Genomic DNA, 16,126 nt, shown 5'->3' on the forward strand with positions numbered 1-16,126 from the left:
GGTTCTTTACCCAAGACCATCTTTTCTTCCAAAGGTTTTATCTTCAAAAAATGTTAATCAGCCTATTGTTTTACCTTCCTTTTTTAGTGCGCCCTCATCTCTTCAAGAGCACAGATGGCAAAAGTTGGACGTCAGAAGAGCGTTATGTATATATTTAAACAGAACAAAGGAGTTCAGAGTTTCGGATCACCTGTTTGTTAATTTTCAGGGTCACCAAAAGGGCAAGGTGGCTTCCCGTGGGACCTTATCTCGTTGGCTTATTCAGGCTATCGATTTGGCATATTCTTCCTCAGGTCTGCAGTCTCCTGCTACAATCAAGGCCCATTCTACTCGAGCAATGGCTACCTCATGGGCAGAAAGAGCACTTGCATCTCCAGAAGTCATTTGCAAGGCGGCATGCTGGTCGTCCTTCAACACCTTTATCAAGCACTACCGGCTAGACATATTCTCTGCCTCTGAAGCTGCTTTTGGGCGTAAGGTGTTACAAGCCGTCGTGTCATAGGTCCCGCCCAGAGGGATTCTTGCTATATCCCAGAGGTTACTGCCACCATATGACAGAAAAAACAGAAATTTTTACTTACCGTAAATTCTTTTTTTCTTAATATGGTGGCAGTATTATTACCCTCCCTCTTTATTAAAGAATTTTTTGCATTGGATTGTTTGCTTGTTCTGGTTTTCTTTACTTGTTACGTACTGGGGTAGGTTTTGCGGGTTCAGTATTTATACCTAAAGGGGGAGGATCCTTTTAAAAAAGCTTGTTAAAGGTCTTGTCCACAGGGAGGAGCAAAACCCAGAGGTTACTGCCAGAGGTTACTGCCACCATATTAAGAAAAAAAGAATTTACGGTAAGTAAAAATTTCAGTTTTTTATATTTGAACTTCTTTGTTGCACCCCGAGCATATAGTTGCCCTGGATTTCTCATATCTGGGATTAATTGTATGGTTTTTGTCAGGGCTCAAAATTTCCACTCTTCACTGGCGATTTGCCATCAAGTAGAAATTCACCCCTGATGAGTGTGCATCGACCCTCAAGACTTGCAGTGGCAAATACATTTTAGAATTTTAAACCCTGGATTATGAGACTTTTTTTTTTTTTTGTATTTTGCGTGGTGAATGGGTGTGTTGTGAGGTCTGCTAGTACTGCAGCACTAACACAGAGTGGGCATTCTGGTAGGTCGATGTTTTTGTTTTTGTTTTTTGATTTTTTATTTTTTTTTTTCTAATATCAAGGAATTGGTGCAACACAACTTGACTTTCACAACTGTAGATCTCCATTAACTAGCACCAAGCCTTGAGCTATGGCAATAATTGTGCTGGATATATAAATTGCTTGGCTATATAGCAGTTTAAGAACTTGTCAATGGAACTATGTTTTCGATGTTGACACCGTTGGAAGCTGTTGGTAACCTGGCTTCATAGTGGGGCACTTTGCAATGATTTAGTGATTTTGTAATCTGGAACAAGTGTTCTCTATAGTAGACCATTGATTAAACAAATCTACATTGTAATATCCTGTATCACAAGAAAAATAAAACGCATTTCTCATTTTCATACATCTGGGGGGAAAAAGCATATAGTGCTTAATATGAATTTTGTGCCTCTAACCAAAGAACCTACCATGTGTTTTAAATTAAATACATCTACTTTTATTTTAGGTTCTTTTGCTATGGCATCTTGTCTAATATGTAAATACAAGGTTGACTGTGAAGCTGTCCGAGAAGACATTTTCAATCAGGTAAAAACACTTTCAATTATTTTGTAGAATAATTTATTTTTCTCAAATGTATAGCTTTTAGCTGCTTAATATTCAAGACAAGATATTCAAAATACAGTATAGTAAAACCATTGATGGGAAACAAGTATTTTTGCTAAACAATTTCTGAATTTTTAACAAGAGCAAGGTCCTATACTTAGAATTTGCATCTACCACATTTACAAACCACTCTTTTATTATTTATTTTTAATAATTTAACTTAAAATATTTTGCTAACTTTTTATTTTATAGATCGTTCCAAGATGCCCAAGGTGTTCAGCAGATGAGCCTCTTGCCATTATGAAACCTGATATTGTGTTTTTTGGTGAAAATTTACCAGAGCAGTTCCACCGAGCCATGAAATACGACAAAAACGAGGTTGATCTCCTTATTGTTATTGGATCTTCATTGAAAGTAAGGCCAGTCGCTTTAATACCAAGTAAGTATTGTTGAGTATTCATGAGTAACACTCAGATAATTCACTATAACAACAGTTCACACTATAACATACATAAATAACACATATGAAAGTATTGTTACTATGAATAATGGGACAAAAAAAATATCTAATTCTGAGACTGGTCATATGAGCTATTGCTATCAAATAAGTTATATATTTATGTACCAACATCATATCAGCATCTTGGATTACCCCTATATTAATCATCTGTACTTGTAATTTTTGCTGGTATGGAGAAATAAATATAAAAAATACGCCCTCCCAAACCTTTTTAAGCCAGTGTTGTTGTCTAAATGGGTTAAGTCCTAACATTTGGTGGATTTGATGTGGTACGCTATTTCCAAGAAAGAAGCTATTCACTATGCAATGTCTGTGGGTTATTCACTGTAGTATTTTATGCTTTGGTAGGCTTAAAGCTGCTCTGTCTTTTTTTTTTTTTTTATTGCTGGATCTTAATACTGGCCCCGGTGGGGGGGGGGAAAGGGGGTGTAATATGCCGCCATTGGTTTTTTTTTTTTGTTTTTTTTTTTTGGCATTAGCATGCTGGCAACAGACAACAAGGGGGTTAAATAATAATCTATAAATGCCATAGACTGGCCGCCTCCATTTTGTTATCCTTTGTCCATGAATTCTGCAGTCCTCTCGTCTGTGGGATTCTTTTAACTGTGGGTAAAATAACTTAACTGAAATTCAACTTCTCCTCCCATTGCCAAATTTTGCCGATTATCATGCTACCCATGAGCAAAAGTAGTATCTTAAACAAAAAATTAGACAAATAATTTAAAAGCAAAACCTGCAAAGTAATAGAGCCGCTTTAACACGTAGATGCCCAATCATAAAAAAACTGTTTAATTACTAACCTAAGTCAGAAACCTATATTTGCAATTCCAGTGTTTACACACTTTCAAGCCAAAAAAATCTGTATCAAAATATTTAAAAGGGGAAAAAAAAAATTCAGAATATGAAATCATATTAAAATTGTATCTAAATAATAAATTATTTCTAAAGCTTATCGAACAATGTTAAAAAGATGGAAAAAAACAGGGGCTGCAGACTATTCGGCTAAACTGAGTGGGCTGCACTCAAAGACTTAAGTATTGTAACAAATTGTTATAGCAGCTAAATTACATGAGGTATTTAGGAAGAAAGGTTAGATAACTTTGTGTATTGTTGCTATTATTATATTTTTTTCTTTCATTTTAGGTTCAATCCCTCATGAAGTGCCTCAGATTTTAATAAATAGAGAGCCATTGCCTCATCTTCATTTTGATATAGAACTGCTTGGGGATTGTGATGTTGTTATAAATGAGTTGTGTGAGAGACTAGATGGCAAATACAAACAACTTTGTTCGAGTTCTTTAAAACTTTCACAAATCACAGAAAAGCCTACTCGTCCTAACAAGATGCTTCCTGTTCTACCAGAGACTCTTCTATCTTCTTCCTTACACACGGGGTATGATTCAGGCAACTTGCTTCAACCTGATCCCTCACTGACTGAACCCAATAATAACTGCAAATTGTCAGAACCCAACAAGACCATGGAATGTTCAAAAGGCTGTGTTGTTGAAAATACTGCGACACTTAATGAAGAGAATACAGAAAGTCAAGGCACTCTTTCACAATCTGAACTTTCTGATTCCACTGAACGAGAAACGCAGCCTAGCAAAGAGGGGCAACCCGAAAAGTCTGAAAAAGAAAGTAGTGATCCATCCAAGAAGACAGTGGCAAACAAACTAGCAAAAGAGCAGATAAGCAAGCGCCTTGATGGTAAGACTGGTTTGGTTACAAAACTGAACACATTATAATTAATTGTATTTTACTGTTTGTATTATTCTTCAGCAGGCTGGGAAAGCATTTGTTCACCGTGCTTTGCTCAAAAACTGTTCTAGAGGGGACCAACAGCACCACCAGCCTGCTGAAGAACATCTTCATATTTGGACCTCTATCTGGTTCAGCTATAGAGGTTCTGTATTTTAGAACTCAGTTGTCAGATCTCTGGGCCCAATGCCTTTTTTTCCAGGCAGAAGGTAACGGAATATACCTCTGCACACTACTTGCCTCTTTGGATTACTCTCTTATACTACTTCAACCAACATAAAATTATGTGGTCAAGATCTGACAGTGTTCCAGAGTTATGAATGAACATGTGGAAGTTCCAGAATATAATCCTGTGTAAGAGACACTATTTTATTCATGTAATATTTTTTAGTAGGACTGCAAAATTCTCTCAAACACTAATGTTTGAGTTCAGTGAAATCTCCAGAGAATAACAGTACCCCCCATGTACAGGTTTTATGGTGTTTTGAACAGTTAGAGAGTCGGATATAAGGCTTGCAATTTCATTTTTTTCACATTGAAATTTGCCAGTTTGGTAATGTTGCCTTTGAGACTGTTTGTGACTAAGTGGCTACTATAAAAGACTGGACATACCCCATTTGCAATACCTTGGGTTGTCTACTTTTGCAAATAGTATGCCATCATGGGGGTAATTCTCATTCCTGGGCTACCACACTGTCTCAAAGATAACATTACTAAACTGGCAAATTTCAATGTGAAAGAAATTAAAAATGGAATGTTATATTTAACCCTGTAACTTTCCAAAACACAGTAAAACCTGTACGTGGGGGGTACTGTTCTAATCGTGAGACATTGCTGAATACAAATATATGCATTGAATGTTTTTTTGTTTATATGTATTTGTGTGTTTTATATACATTTTATATTTTCTTTTTATTTTCAGGTACACAATATTTATTTTTATCACCGAATCGCTACATTTTCCATGGGGCAGAGGTTTTTTCAGATTCTGATGACGATTTGTCATCCAGTTCTTGTGGAACAAATAGTGACAGTGAATCTTTACACAGCCCGAGTTTACAAGAGCCGGTCGAAGAAGAAAGCGAGAATGAAGATTTCTACCATGTTAAATACGATAATGACTCTGATACAGAAAATAGGGTAGGCTTCGAAGATGAAGCCGGAACAGTTGTCATTTATGATGACGATTTAGCTAATGGTGGTTCGTCTGAAAAGGTATAATAAACACTTTCCTTGACCTGTTTTGTGCTTGAGAGTTGGCACTCTGTGGTACATAGTCTCTGGCACTCTAAAAGTTATGTTCCGTTAACACCAGCATTAAACAAATTTTAAACCTGGAGATACAAAGCATGTAAACTTTGTGAAATGAGCGCATGTGAAAAAAGTTATTTAAAAAAACAAACGTCCAAGAACAGATTGTTATAAGAAATATTTGTTTTGTTTTGTTTAAAGGAAGATTTTCTATTGACACTATACCATTCTGTCATTATTTTTGTATCGTTCTGCTTGCTCTTTTTTGTTTGTTTGTTTTCACAGTGCTTTCTGGTAAAAATGCAGATACAGTATTGTGGTTTTTAATTTATGCATAGTTAAATGTTTATTTTCATTCAACGTTTCTTGTACAAGGTATTTAAAATGAGGTTCATATTAAAGGAAACAGCTATTACAGGCCAAAGACAAAGTATGTCTTTTTTTTTTCTTTTCTAACAGGATATCACACTGTGATAGAACGCATTTTTACATATATTTTTTTTTTTCTTGTTCTTCCATTTTCTTGGGGTTTATTTTTTTGTATTTTACACCTTCTACATTTTCTAATTCAGTTATTTGAATTGGTTTTCTTTTTTTATTTTATAATCTGTGTAGTAGGAGTATTAAAAATATAACATGATATTTGCTAAGATGTTTCATGATTTTCTGCCCTTTTGATAGACTGGTATCCATATGCCTCATCAATACAATTTTTAAAAGCGTAAACAATATGATTATATATAAATAAATGTATGTGTTTCCTTAATGTCAATGTGATGCAACTCTGGTATAAGGAAATTAAATTGAAATGTCAACTTTTTTGTTTGTTTGAGAAAACGTGCCTAATTTATTTTTATTTTGGTTTAGATTGTCTTTGTCGGTGGAAACCAGTGTTTTGTGGTAGAATTTGGCTCTGTTTTCATTTCAATGAAAATTCTATCATGATATTAATATGCAATTTTCTTGTAGTAAATGTTGATATATTTTTAATGTTTTGTAATTGTTATTTATAATGTTCCATTATTTTCGTGTACAGTATTACATTTGAAACTTTAATTTCTTTAGGACATTTTATTATTTAGCAAAATATAGCTCACCGACTAAATATTTCCTTTTTTTTTATATATATATATATTTTTTTTTTTATCTAGAAGAAAAGCTACAAAGTTTTATTAACTGTCATAATATATTCAAATTCTTCTAAACCATATAAAAATGTATCCTCATTTTGTATGGTTTTTCTTTAACGTGAAAAGCATGATTTTTAAACCTACAAAAATTTGTATTGTTTTAGCAATCAATAAATTAATTTATTAGAGAAAACAAATCTGTCTATACTATGGTATTCAATAGTCTGAAGATGGCATTTTGCTGTTATTCAGCTCTGTTCTTTGTAGTAGAGGACACTGTGACATTTCCCCGATCTAACATTTACCAAACGTAAAACCAATACTTCTAGTATGTTTTATACTGGTTGAACTACATTACAATACAGCTATCCACTAATTTCCTCCTATCTTATTATATAGTAGCTTTAGCACATATGCAGAACTTTAGCATCTACAGCTTATCCTGTCAATGATGTTTAGATTGGTATACGCTACATTTAAAATGAAACTTCCACCATCCATGAAAATGAAAAAGGATGACATTTCTCCTGTTATAGTTTAAGCCCAAAGCTACAAGTCGTCATGCAAAAGAAAAATAGGCTTTTCCTACCATGTTTACTATGTCACATTAAGCATGACTGCAATGGTGACGGTGGAACGGACACCTTGCATGAATTATATATGTGTAAAAAAATCAAAGCAGGTCTTAGCCTGATCCTCACGGCTGTCAAACTCTTTTCTAGGTTGCCTGTGTTTTAGTCTGACTTCACACAACTTGGACTGAGCTCTCTCACTCCCAGAATAGGGCCAGACCATGTGTGGACTGTCTATCCCAAATGAGTTAAAAATGCAGCAACAACAATGTTGTTATTTTGAGGGATTGAGTTCGTGTCCCACTGTCTTACCTTAGGGTGTCAAATATATATATTTTTTTTTTTCAATTTGTATTTTATTGGAATTTGTGCATCTAAAAAAAAAGAACAAGATTAGTGTATGAAAATATAGGACAAGTTGGTACAATATCACGACAGATCGTGGGTTCTAGGTCTCAATTGACACTATGCTAATATACGTAGTCACATGGTGAATGTGGCAGAAAAACTACTGTATGTAAGTTGCTATTATATCAAGCAGCTTATATGAACCTATTCTGCAATGGTATTAGAGAGGACAGGAATATAGTGGTATGCTAGCTCTCTCCCTATGACTTCTATTGGGCAACATAGTTTGCTCAAACTAAATATATGTACAACCAAGTAGGAATAAAAAAAACAGGTAAACAGATTTTGGACCGCACACAGTGCATATTCAGACATTGTCTGATGATATGCAATAGGCTGGTAAGAGCATTCTATATATGCTTCGTCTGAGTTCCTGGTGTCAGAGACTCCTCTCTTTGTGCAGCGGGTATGTGCAATCTTTCTAGCATTGCGCCAAGGTGAGTGTGGTATCGCCCCACAATGTTATAAGGGAGACTTTATTTCCCCAGCGGTACTTGCTCGCAGCCTCTCGTAGTCTATCAGGGGACAGTTGCTTAGTCCGCAATACAGCGAATAGGAGGTCACCATAGATTGGAATTGTGCAGCCTTAAAAGTGAATATTTCCAAGCTCTCTGTAGTGGGACATGATGGCGGAGCGCACTGCAAAATCCCTGGTCACCACTAGAGTCTCTCTGGGTGCTCCTGATTGAGTGACAGCAGCTTTGCTCACTCTAATGGTGAGGGGAGCAGCAGTGGTTGGATGGCACTCTCCTTAAGCATTCTCTGGATGAAAGGCAGCAAGGTGTCCCCTGCAACATTCTCTGGAATGCCTCTGAGTCAAATATTACGCAAACTGTACCTGGATTCCAAAGATGTGACTGTCCAGCTGAGTTTGTGGATCTGCTGAGACAGGTCATCCACCTGGCTTTGTATCCCTTGCAGCCAGCGAGCTTCTTCTCTTGACTCTACTGCATTTATCTTCTGCCTGAGCACCACCAACTATGTTTGCGCGTCTTTAAAGTCTGCTTTCCAAACCTTATACAAGTCCAGTTAGAGGTTTTTAATATTGCCTTTAGTGGCCGGAGAGGGGTCCTCATGAAAATTCCTGCTACACTTGTTAGAAGCGAGGGAAGTGCCTCGCTCTCCTCTTGGGATCCTCCTGAGGCCTCATCTTCATACCTTCAGAGCCATCATGGCGGTGGTGCTGAAGTAGGCCTCTCAAAAGAGAAACATATATAGTTTTGTGATTTCAGAGTGGCGGAGTTTAAGTATGTGCCCTATGTTGTTATCTGTTCGGACGCTTTTGGGTGCTTTTGGGTCAATTTTAATGTCTTTAGTCCATAGGCTAGGATGGAACTACTCTAGAACACATCTAGGCAGTTACAGTCAGCCACGCCCCAGGTTTTAAATTTTTTAAAGTTTTACCACCGGGCACCTGTCCATGCTCACGTGTCACTTCTCTGCTCGGCCAACAAACTGAGCAGTGAAGAGCATTGTGGAGAAGCATTAAGAACTGAGAGCATTCACTGACATACTGTTACTCTCTGTAGGCAACCAGTGAAAAATTTGATTAATTTGTTTTCATGGAAGAAAGTCCCTTTTAGATATTTGAAATGTCTTGGCATGTGTTCATACACTGCTCAGTCGCTGACTTCACTAAATAAGCTGAACTACCAGAAGAAAAGCAGCCTCTGTTAGAAGATATCTAGGCAGACCCATAGTAAGTATATAATTGCATACTTTTGCAACATTTTAAGGAAATAGTAAAACTTCTTTTTCCATCCTAATAAAAGTGTTGCTACTCTAGATATTGCAGTCATCCATGCCAGGTATACGTGCTTTAGAACGTGGTTTGATTGCTGGGGCATTTGATTAGGAGTATACACCTCTACATTTCAGGTAATTACATGCAAAGCACAAGCTATGTCATATTTCCAATAAACACAAGTAAAAATGAAAGTTGAAGCAAATATAACATGTCCTGTTTCACTATTAATTATTTTAATTTTCAGTAATTTTCATGTGTATTAAGAAACAGAAGGCTGTGTCATGTTGTGACTACTGTATACATGTGTGTTAGGGTTATAAACACCTCAGAGTATCTGAACCCAAGTAACTGCCATGGACTTTTGCTACAACCACAGATATTTTCCTCTCATATGGTGGCAGTACTGCAAACAAGTGGTTTGTGCCTTCTGCTGTGGACAAGAAGTCCCCCCCCCCCCCCCCTGTACCTCCAAGGTTACCCAGTTCTTCTTGTCCCGGCAGACGTAATGAACAGGCTTCTCCAGACATAGATGTTTAAAGATCGGTGCGTAGGCACAGGTTGGTGACTGGGTGGGTGAGTGCCTGAAAGCTCTACACGTGGGAGCTGAGCGGCAGAGGCTTCCATTGCGTTACAGAACGCAGAATAATTTTTCAGGCCACAAGTTATCAGTTAAGAGCAGAAATCTCTGGTTCTGCAATACTAAAAGCCCAAGGTATGTGGCTACAAGCCGTGTAAGAGGCCCTTATGGGAAAGTCAGAAAAAGACCCAGCTCAGGTGTTGTATCTTGGGAAACTTTCAAATGAATTTCAATCAGATGTCCCTGATGAGATACTTTGATTATCTCCACGGATAATGGGCTTCTCCTCAGTGGCCAGAAGAGCCTTGTGGCTCAGAACGTGGACTGCGGAATCAGCTTCAAAATCTGCTTTATGTGAACTACCTTTCGAGAGGAACTAATTATTTGGCACTCCTCTGGAAGAAATAATTAAACAGATGTCTGAAACCAAAAAGGCATTGCCTCAGGATTCCAAATATTCAGGATCTCATGCCAACAAAAGATCTCCGTTCAGTGGACAGCGTCCCTTTCGCTACCAAGAGAAATTAAGTAAATTTCGCAAACAGAATTGAGACGCCAGATTCAGTGATCAAATTAAAGAAAAGATATTGACGCCAAAAGAGTGGGAGGTAGTCTTCAGTTCTTTACTCAGAAATCATAGGACACGACAAACAATTGGATAATAAAGACCATATTAGAGGGATACAGAATACATTTTTCAACGGTAGCAAACCCGTTTTTTTTTTTCTTTTCTTCTTTCAAAGTATCCATTACAAAAGAAATCAGAGGCCCTCGTAGCAGATACCCTGCTTCCTTTAAGCAAGGGTGTTTTTAGAAAAAGTACCCAGACATCAAGAATTCCAGGGAGTTTTCTCTCACCTGTTTTTAGTTCAGAAGCCAGACAAGTGCTACCGTCCTATCCTGGACATCATAGATGTAAAGGTATGCATCCTTTATCAAAGGTTCCTTATGGAAAAATGTCAGTCACACACATCCTGCAGAAAGGAGAATTGATGGCAAAGTTAAACTCCATGTTCTAATGTCTGTATTTTCTCAAATTCCTAAGCTTTGCAATATAAGCTGGAAAAAGAAAGATTGTACACTTTTAGATCAGGGCCCTACCTTTTGGCCTATCATCGGCCCCTTGGATCTTTACAAAGATCTTGGCTCCTCGAGCAGCAACCTTATTCTAAGAGGTATGGCAATAATTCCTTAGCTGGACGATTGGTTCTTAAAAGCAGAATCAAAACATTGTCTTCTGTTAGACCTCAAAAACACAACGATGTTTTTTTTTAAGAGAGCACGGTTGGCTTTTTTAAACCTATAGAAATCTCAGATGATTCTTTCAACAAGGATGGAATTCCTGGGACTTCTGGTGGATTCATGGTCCCTATTTCTTTTACTTCCTATGTCAAAAAAAATAAAAATAAAAAGGCAATTTCAAGCTTGCAAAAGAAAGAAGTTTGCACCATCAGACAAGCCATGAGTGTCCTGGACCTTCTCACCTATGCGATCCCAGCAGTTGGATGAGCACAAGCAGAAATTAGACCTTTTCAATGGAACATTCTAACAGAATTTTACTTACCGTAAATTCCTTTTTCCTTAGTATTGTGGCAGTTTGCTTAGTATTGTGGCAGTTTGGCTGTTTCCCTCTTCTTGTTTTGGTATGGATTAAATTATATTCGCAGTATATGGTCCCCGTTTGGTTCTTTGAATGACTGGGGAACCTTGGAGATACAGGGATTATAAGAGCAGGCGGGATCTCAATTAAATATTTAAATTTAGAGGGGGAGCTTTTTGTCCAGAGCAGAAGACACAACCCACTTGTTTGCAGTACTGCCACTATACTAAGGAAAAGAGAATTTACGGTAAGTAAAATTACTTTTTTTGCTTTCTTTCTCAATCTCTATTCAGCGCTGGGAATACTCAATGAAGTCACACCACTCAGATGTAGTATCAATAAGCACTCAAAGGTTTTAATATATAGTAAATCGTATATATAAAACACAGTTTGTCTAGGGGTGTATACATCAACGGCAACATTAACCGATCATGCAAGTCTCAAAACTGAAAACATAATTTTTCCTATAACATTTTGCAATGTTGTTAGTTTCCTGTTCACTGATGCAAGTGACAGGATGAGATTTAGGGACCCAATTAAGAATTGCAGATGTTAAAAAAAATCCTCAATATCGTGGTCTTTTCCAGCATGTTATTTGTGTTACTTGTTTACAATATTAGAGCTATGCTACTGTCACTTCTTATGGTTGCTAATATTCATTAAAAAAATGTCATAACATAACAGATTACTGCAGTATTTACGTATTGTCATTAGTGATGTACCGAACTGTTCGCTGGCGAACATAGCGTGTTCGCGTTCGCCACGGCAGGCGAACACATGCGCGGTTCGATCCGCCCCTATTCGTCATCATTGACTAAACTTTGACCCTGTACCTCACAGTCAGCAGACACATTCCAGCTAATCAGCAGCAGACCCTCCCTTCCAGACCCTCCCACCTCCTGTACAGCATCCATTTTAGATTCATTCTGAAGCTGCATTCTTAGATAGAGGAGGGAAAGTGTAGCTGCTGCTCATTTGATAGGGAAATGTATAGCTAGGCTAGTGTATTCAGTGTCCACTACAGTCCTATATATAAAAACAAAATCTACAGAAAAGAGAATAAAAACTCATAGAGTAGTATAGTCAATATACATATATACGCCAATATTACAGGTTACACTCACAAAATTAGCTTGATAGTAGGCGTATCTCAATAGTGTAAGATGATATGAGGTCCCCAACACGAGAGCATGGGCATGTAGGAGGAAAAGTAAAAAGAAACCAAAAATAAGTGCAGATGGTAAAAACTTATTTTCTTGCGCTGTGATAAATTGCACTTACAGAAATGTAGTGATATATAAGCATATCATAAGATGTATTCCTCAACCATCCTCCTTCAATCGTATCAGTAAGAAGATGAAGAATATAAGGAATATGCTTTCAAGCTTAAAATCTATTTATTAAAGCCAAAAAACAAACAGTAACAAAATAAAAATAAATACACTCTCACTACAACAGCCCAACCCTACGCGTTTCGTCCGTCTCAACCGGACTTCCTCAGGGGTAATCACTTAAGGAATCTCCCGTGCAGTGTGACCCTTCCTTCCTCCGGCGACCTGTACTGGGTGTCCACGCTACTAGACCCCCGGTATAAGCAGAAAGTGGCTGAAATGTTACCAAATTACAACAAGTCGGAAAGAATGCAGCATTTGCAAAATAAATTAGAAAGTATGCTTTACACAGCGTATAAGGGTGATGTCACAGCACAACGGGAATCTAACAGGGGAAGAGGTGAAAGTAATCCTCCTCCCACGATCACGCCGGCAAGGACAGGACGCTTTAAAGACATGTTGTTGATGGAGGACAGGCGGAGCTTTTTAAGTCCTACGCATCGCCACAGCCCTTCGGGATCCACCCTCAGAGAACGACTCGACTGACAGGTAGCAGACTACCTCGCCTTAACTGCAGATATCGACACTCTGAGGAGCGATGAACCCCTTGACTACTGGGTGTGCAGGCTTGACCTGTGGCCTGAGCTATCCCAATTTGCGATAGAACTTCTGGCCTGCCCCGCTTCAAGTGTCCTGTCAGAAAGGACCTTCAGTGCAGCAGGAGGTATTGTCACTGAGAATAGAAGTCGCCTAGGTCAAAAAAGTCTAGATTACCTCACCTTTATTAAGATGAATGAGGGATGGATCCCGAAGGGACTGACAGTGGGCAATACATTCGACTAAAAAAGGCCTGATGAGATGAGCTGCCTTAGGCTTAAAATGGTCCACACGCTGCTGTATTTTACCTCTGAATGCCGGTTGACTTGCGTGACTTATCCGCCACCAACTAGGGTTCAAGCCGCAATGTTTTAGGGCACTTTCTGCCTGGGAAACAAACATCAATTTTTCTGGCCGCTACTACAGCAGCGGCTGCAACAATACCTAATTTTTCAGGCATGTGTACATGCCTAATTTTTCGGGCCTCTGGTGCTGCACTGTGGCTTCAAAAACCAAACCAAAAAAAAGGCACATAACAGGGATTAAACTGATAGGAGTGGTGTGTTAAGTAGTACTATTCCTATCTGGTGGCACATTAGATTGCACGCGCAGTGCCCCAAATTTGAAGTAGGAGGACCGACCAAGCATCTTTTTCCATCTCCCGGTTACTAAAATCGATGCTATATACACGTCCCCTGATAGGGTGCCATCTCGTTATTCTCTTGGGCGCCAGCTCGCTATTCTCTTTTTCACTTCACTAGGGACACGTTACTGCACTATGGGCACTTAGACCCACTCTTTGTCTTGCACAGTGTTATTCCTAGCCAGCATCTGTGATGGGAAATCAAGCAGTCATCTAAACATTTAGATTGAGCTTTAGCTTAGAACACCCTTGAAGGTGTTTAAGGAGATTAGGGCTAGTTTAGAGGATTCTGCTTAGACCTCTCTGAGTCTTTATAGCCCTTCTACCTATCCAGCATTTCTGGAAACTAGCTAAGAGAAAGGGTGTCTGTGTGTCTGTGATACATTTAACTTTATATCACCTTATTGGCACTTTTTATGACCGCATCACTCCGGTCTCCATACTCTCTGCCTATACCCATCTATTTAGAGGGAATTTCCTTGCCCCTGGCAATATTATATAATAGGTAATAGTATTACCATTATTACACAATTAGCCACTATAGGGGAATGAGTATAGTATCCCTTTGTTATTTATAAATGATACAATAAAGACTTTTGTCCATTACTCAATTTACTTTAACAAAGAGTACTAACCACGGTATTAGGAAGCATTACTCTGCTTTCCCTTTCTCCGTCTATTATACACCTATGCTCACTAGGATTTGTAGGTATCACTTTATTATAGTTGTCTAACCTTTTCCTATGACAGTTTTAGATCTCCTTCTTGGGATGTTTTTTTTGTTTTTTCAGTTTATTAGCATACCTGGGTACAAGCCCTTGGTGGGGCTGGCACCACCACCTGACCACATTTCCTTGTTTCTTCCACTCATACCGCTTTTTCCATCTTTGAAGGGGTTTGGCGAAACAAGGAAATAGTCCTCTACTCGTAACAGGGATTAAACTGATAAGAATAGTACTACTTAACACACCTTATAATAACGCAGAGAGAGGCAACGCAGAGAGAGGAGTCTGAAGAAGAGGAGTCAGAGGAGGAAGGTGGCTTTGAGGAGGTGGAAGACCAAACACAGCAGGCGTCCCAGGCGGCTTGTTGTCACCTTTCGGGGACCCTTGGTGTTGTACGTGGCTGGGTGGAGAAAGAGACCTTTAATGACATCAGTGAGGACAAGGAACGGATATGGCTAGCTTGGTATCCAACCTTGTGCAAATGGGGAGTTTGCGGTTGTGCAAATGGACTGTTTGCGGTTGTTTGCGGTGCGTTAAACGGGGAGTTTGGTCTGTCACTGTGAAGCGGGCGTAACCCTTACACTACCTGATCGATAACATCATACAGTAAGTCCCCCCCTCATTATTTTTATGCCCCCCCCCCCCCCTTATCCTTATTTACTGAATATTACCCTGTATAACAATGTTTGGCATTTAGTGAATATTCCCTATTCTGCTCTGTGTCAGTGTGTATCAGGGTCTCTGAGGACAGGTGTCAATCCATATCTGCCAAGTGACCCTATGTAGGAGGAACAGTCCCTATTCTGCTCTGTGTCAGTGTGTATCAGGGTCCCTGAGGACAGGTGTCAATCCATATCTGCCAAGTGACCCTATGTAGGGGGAACAGTCCCTATTCTGCTCTGTGTCAGTGTGTATCAGGGTCTCTGAGGACAGGTGTCAATCCATATGTCAAGGTGCCAATATGTCATATGTATGTTAGGTGATTTATGCCCTTTATGAATTAAAACCAGACTCTGCATCAACTGTGTAATTTTCCATGGGAGTTTTGCCATGGATCCCCCTCCGGCATGCCACAGTCCAGGTGTTAGTCCCCTTGAAACAACTTTTCCATCACTATTGTGGCCAGAAAGAGTCCCTGTGGGTTTTAAAATTCGCCTGCCCATTGAAGTCTATGGCGTTTTCGCGAACCGAAAATTTTTTGTTCGCAATATCACTAATTGTCATATGTTATTCTGTGAAATATTTACACATGCTTGCCTGTCCAACTATGCACTGCAAAAAAATAAAGAATTATAAAAAAATAAAACATAGACCGTTGGTTACCTTTAGGAATACTATCAATAGGCTTCACAACATAATATCAACTGTGGTACAAAGCGCCACCTCTAAAATGCACATCCTGTTGAGAGGAAGTATTCAGTACGACTTTCTGAAGAGAACAATAGGCAAAAATGATAATACTGTCCTGTCACTGGTCTCCAAATTCCAAGAGGTCAATTATAAGAGGTTAAATCA

The 16,126-nt window shown here is 38.6% G+C and overlaps 1 protein-coding gene across 1 annotated transcript in view; it reads left to right on the forward strand.

Moving 5' to 3' along the window:
• SIRT1 (sirtuin 1) overlaps window positions 1-6,372 on the forward strand; it is a 31,283-nt gene extending 24,911 nt beyond the window's left edge. Inside the window, exons 6-9 of the mRNA XM_063434962.1 lie at window positions 1,655-1,734; window positions 2,005-2,191; window positions 3,416-3,979; window positions 4,953-6,372. Of these exons, the coding sequence (XP_063291032.1) occupies window positions 1,655-1,734; window positions 2,005-2,191; window positions 3,416-3,979; window positions 4,953-5,251 (1,130 nt within the window). The 3' untranslated portion in view covers window positions 5,252-6,372. The remainder of the gene's footprint in view (window positions 1-1,654; window positions 1,735-2,004; window positions 2,192-3,415; window positions 3,980-4,952) is intronic.
• The last annotated feature ends 9,754 nt before the right edge of the window (window positions 6,373-16,126 follow it).

Source organism: Pelobates fuscus, chromosome 10 (assembly GCF_036172605.1).
Source record: "Pelobates fuscus isolate aPelFus1 chromosome 10, aPelFus1.pri, whole genome shotgun sequence".
NCBI classification, from domain to species: Eukaryota; Metazoa; Chordata; class Amphibia; order Anura; family Pelobatidae; genus Pelobates; species Pelobates fuscus.